This window comes from Alosa pseudoharengus, unplaced genomic scaffold (assembly GCF_046254945.1).
Source record: "Alosa pseudoharengus isolate Yale_2024_CS ecotype anadromous, Long Island Sound unplaced genomic scaffold, YU_APseudo_1.1 YU_APseudo_1.1_scf_2, whole genome shotgun sequence".
NCBI lineage: Eukaryota > Metazoa > Chordata > Actinopteri > Clupeiformes > Clupeidae > Alosa > Alosa pseudoharengus.
Window position 1 is genome coordinate 53,301,492 of NW_027468663.1, and position 5,221 is coordinate 53,306,712.

At 37.0% G+C, this 5,221-nt stretch overlaps 1 protein-coding gene across 1 annotated transcript; it reads right to left on the reverse strand.

The window, feature by feature from the left end:
- Positions 1-4,235: 4,235 nt before the first annotated feature.
- Positions 4,236-4,961, reverse strand: LOC143133583 (patched domain-containing protein 3-like). The gene has a single exon (XM_076293331.1). It carries the CDS (start codon positions 4,959-4,961, stop codon positions 4,236-4,238), a length of 726 nt encoding a protein of 241 aa, XP_076149446.1.
- Positions 4,962-5,221: the final 260 nt, after the last annotated feature.

Consider the following 5,221-nt stretch of genomic DNA (forward strand, 5'->3'; position numbering starts at 1 on the left):
AAATGGAAGCAACGCATCCATAAAAATGTTTTCATCCGTCAGGTTTAAATGATGAATATCCCCATAAGCACTGTAAGACGTAAGCCAAGATACAGTCATGTTTTTGGCAACCATTTCTGATGATTCAAGTTTGTTCAGGCACATGTTGAAGTTCTTAAGAGAACTTTCATCCCAGTATTGGAAGTTTTCATTTTTAATAACTAACATGACAAAGGGGCCATACTCTGAGAAATATCTGTTTTCATAATCAAAGTAGCTGGCAATATAAGAATCATCAGGGGCCAGATTTTTCAGATCAACTCCCACCTGCATTTGAGTACAACCATATATGCTACAGGTCAAATATACCAAGTAGAGCAAAATAGCTAACACTTTGGGCCATTTGTTTTCTACAACAATGTCTTTAACGTTTTCAACTAAGCTTTCAAAGATTTCAACTAGGCTTACAAAGATTCCACCAACTACTTTAACAGGTTTCAAGTTTTTAAGCTTTTCAACAAAGCCACACTCTTCATTCTCGTAGGTCTTCTTGCAGGTCAGCCAGTGTCTGTAGCTATTTTGTCGTTTTCCATCAAACGACATAAAAGCACCTAAGAATGTGATTTTGTAGATACAACAGAAGAGGATGGATGTGCCTGTGTATAAGCAGAAGGACTGGACAGAACCAAAAGGGGCCACGGCGCCGATGTAGAAGGACGAGACTTGAGTGAGTGTTGTGATGACAACAAACACAGCAGCATCCTGGTACATTTCTTCTATGCGATCCTTCATTTCCCAATCTTCATCGGTGTCCTTCCACATTAAGGTCATAATACTATCCACACTAATACCTGTGGGAAAAGAGAGCTATCTCAATATATGACAAAGGTATACATAAGTTATGGGCTACAGACTCTACTTCATCCACATACGGCATGATGAATATGATGAACTTGGAATCAGTGTGCAGTGAGAAGCTTTGGAAATGCTGATAAAACTGGAAGAACTTTTGTACATACCGAGAGTCAGAAAGAGAGAAACCTCTGTCATCACCAGTGGCACCCCACATTAGAGCAGCAGTCCAAAGCTGGAAAGCGTAGCAAGTATAGCAGACACGTTTGAGACGGCGGTCACCCAGATCATATTCCTCTCACTGCAACCACTGAGAAAGCAGTTATGGCACCATGAAGTTAATTTAGGTCATCAAGGGTTTAAATGTAGAATCTCTCTGTTTTACAAAATGTAGTTTCTGGAGTAAACTCATATAAATCATATAATGTGGTTATACATCATGGAATATAGTTAGCTTTTTTATCATGCATGATAGAAAAGTATTTTTCTGTAATTGTTCATAGCTTAAAAAAGAAAGGGAAATATAAAGCAAAGATAACCTTTGTGTTTGCACATACAGTATCTGACGTACAGATTGTGGAAGATAATCATCTTAAAAGTTTGAAAAGATGAAAGCTCTATTCAAGAATTTCTTAATAACACAATTGATGATGTAAAAAACAAGTCGTTTTTTTTAATTATTTTTTTCATTATGCATATTTTTTAATGTACTCATAAAATGATTTATCAGTAATCACATGTATTTAAGCCGGCTCACATTTGAAGAATAAATTAAATAGTAGTAATTAATAATATACTTTAAAAATATTAGTATATAATATATAATATTAATTACTATTAAAACAATACGTTATAGCATGTAAATTGTTAAGTAGCTTGATTTCAATAGAACATTATTGTATAACATACCATAAATGTGGAATTAAACGTATGGCAATTTTCAGAATGCATGACCCGATCAGCCATGGGATGGCCATTTGAGAAGTTTTGCTGAATTCCTCATCACTTGATATTGAAGTGAAATATGAAACAGAGATCTGCAAAGAAAGCAAGTACACAACATGTAAGACACATGAAATACCAAAGTATTTCTACCACATCATGACTTGTTACCCTTCAGTAATACACAGCACTCTCCATAATTGTTGCCCCCGCTGGGGAAGAGTAAAAAAGCACTTCATCAACTTTCTATGGATTAAACTAATCTCATACTGAACAAAAATGAGGAAAGTCCTGTTTTAGGACCTAAAGTGTATTCTTTAAAGCAAATTCCACGACATGAAATTATCTTTTTTCCCTAAAAAAGAAAACCCTAAAGATTAACCTAGGATACTGGAGGCTTCTGTATTTTTTCCAAGGTGTAGAAAACATTGGATAAAGAGTTGCTTTAAAATACTGCTATATTATATTATATTCAAAACAATGAATATAAAGCATAGCCTACTGCCTACAGTATATCAGTAGCCTAAAGCAGTAGCCTGTCAAAATGACTTATTTAATCTTACTTCTAGCATTATTGGCCAATGCTTTGCTGTTGTGGAGTGATTTTTTTATTGTTACAACAAAAGTGTTTTTCTCAATAGCCTACACTGTTTATCCACATCGGTCCTGCACCTGCTAAGCAAAATTAGGTGTCACTTTGTATGTGTGACACCAGACGAGGTGAGGGTCTGACTCCTGATTCTGTGGGATCTGCTGTTTATTTGGATGTTTGGTTTGTCATGTGTTGAGAGAGGAGTTTGTGAGCTATGCACTACAACTTTTTTTTCTGATTGCATAAATACTAAAATTAAAAGTATTCCACAGTCAGCACAACCTTAAACTCAAGGAGCAAACATCAGCCCAGATTACAGTTTTTGCTGATTGCTTACACACTTTTTGCAGAATTTGGTTCATTGTGTCAAAACTCTACACATAAACCAAATAAGACATTGGACTTGGAGAAAAACAACTTACATCTATGTCAAAGTGAAACCTTGCAGTCAAAACCTCACAATTATTTTCCAAAATGTCACTACAACAAAATGATACACATGCCTCTTTCATGTCAGCAACAATGCACTGAAGTGCTTTATAAAAAACATTGCAATCTCAGACTCAAAAATACAAATACTCCAGTAAGCAGTTTTTGTGACGATTACAAGTTTTACAACACAAAGTGAAACAAAAAAAAAAACTCCATGAAAATTCAATTGGAATCTGGCCACATACAGTAACTTCATCTACATCAAGCAATATCCTCCTGGGCTAAGAAATCGGGGAAATATCACCTAAAATTTCCCTAAAATTCTAAAATTTCTCTCGGGATGAATAAAGTATCTATCTACCTTATGTGCCATATCTACCCTTGAACTGACCCCAACTCAATGTCTCTGCATGCCTCTTCCATTGCTTGCAGAAGAAGCATGCAGTCATGTGGTTGGTGGTCATATACTTTCCATTGTCATGCTGAAAATAATTTTTAATACTTACAGTATTAGAAATGGGGCAAGTACAAAACTGTAAAGGGGCAAGGGGCAAAACTGTAAATAATTAACGGAGCAACAAAACTGAATTATATGGGTACTCACTGTAAAGATACATAATAGCTTACCTGAGGTCTATTTGTAGTGCTAAGACTAAGACTGATTGTTGTTCAGTTTTCTGTTTAAATGTTTTCAGGTATGTATGTGGGTATTTCCAATTGCCAGATGTGTTTTGCATTTTGAGCAAGTGTTTTCCCAATGGTACAAGAGATATCATTCTTGAATGGGGGCAGCCGTGGCCTACTGGTTAGCGCTTCGGACTTGTAACTGGAGGGTTGCCGGTACCAACCCGACCAGTAGGCACGGCTAAAGCGCCCTTGAGCAAGGCACCTAACCCCTCACTGCTCCCCGAGCACCGCTGTTGTTGCAGGCAGCTCACTGCGCCAGGATTAGTGTGTGCTTCACTTCACTGTGTGCTGAGTGTGTTTCACTAATTCACAGATTGGGATAAATGAAGAGATCAAATTTCCCTCACGTAATCAAAAGAGTATATATACTTATACACTTATAAAAAAGAATAAAGTGCCTAAACACAGTATGTAGTGTTTCGCCATACATACTGTATGATGCATAATTGCAAACAAAGTGCAAAGCAGCAGAAAATGTGTGCAAGGTATAGTCACAAAAAGTTAATGTTTTGAAGCTGTGACCTAAGCATTCTATTTTAATGTGCAGGCAATGGTCAAATTCATAAACATCCTGAAATACATGGACATTTTAAATCAAAATCTGGCTGCCTCTACAAAGCCAACAAACATAAAATGGGATGTTATTGGATCTTCCAGCATGACAATGATCTACTATTCATGTCCAGCTCAACACAAAACAATCGATTGAATGAAAATGAATGAAAATCAAGCATCACATTTCCTAAACACTTCATTTGTTCTTATTTCTTGATGTAGCATTTAAACATACCATTTCAGAGACTGTGTTTTCTGAAAAGTTCTGTTGGAAGGTCTTCAGCCAGAGGTCTGTCTCATTCTTCTTGCCATCCTTCAGGTAGTAGAAAAGCCTAATTGCTTGTGCAGATTCTATGATGTTGTCTCTGTTCTGACTCACTCCGCCAACAGCTGTCCCTATGAACTGTCCATTGTTCAAGGGATAACTTACTGACTTCTCAGTATTAATAAAAGAATTCATAACATCCAAAATTGGGTTTGAGACACACTCGCCATTTCTGTTGGTGCACAAGTCTGACAATGTCAGCAGACTTTCAGTTGCTTGGATTTGTTTTACTCTTTGGTCTAAACGGACTATTTCCTGAAATGCTTCTTTGGTGAGAATGTTTGTTGAATTCACAATGATTAATGATGCAAGTATACCGTCTGTGTAAAGTCTCAGACTTGAAAACTCCTCACCTTGCGGGAAGTGATCTTTGATAAATGCTCGTTCAGTGATTGCAGGGCAGATGTTTGGAAGAAAATTATCTTCAATGCTGTTTGACACTCTTTCTTGTCGAAAATACAATCCTGCACCAAGAGCCGCTGATATGATGAGGGGTGAAATGAGGAACACCCATCTGTATCTATAAACGATCTCTCCAAATTTCTCAAAGATGTTTTGCAAAGGTTTTGTGATGCAGTCTGTTTCGCATGTAACCATGATTAGGGCTATGATACGGCGACAATATTTTGAAAATGTGTTCCAGTCCTCTTCCTGGCCCTCAGGTTTTGGAGACAGTGATGTGTCGGTAACAATGCTTATAGGTTATTTTATGGTGGTGGGTACACATTAACTCAATGATCATGACATAGAGTGGAAAACAACATGAGGACTGCTTAGTCATCACAGGTTATCAGGATTTCAACAATAATATATTTTTTCCACTGTACAGCACCCAGCACATTTACAGAGTTTGCCCA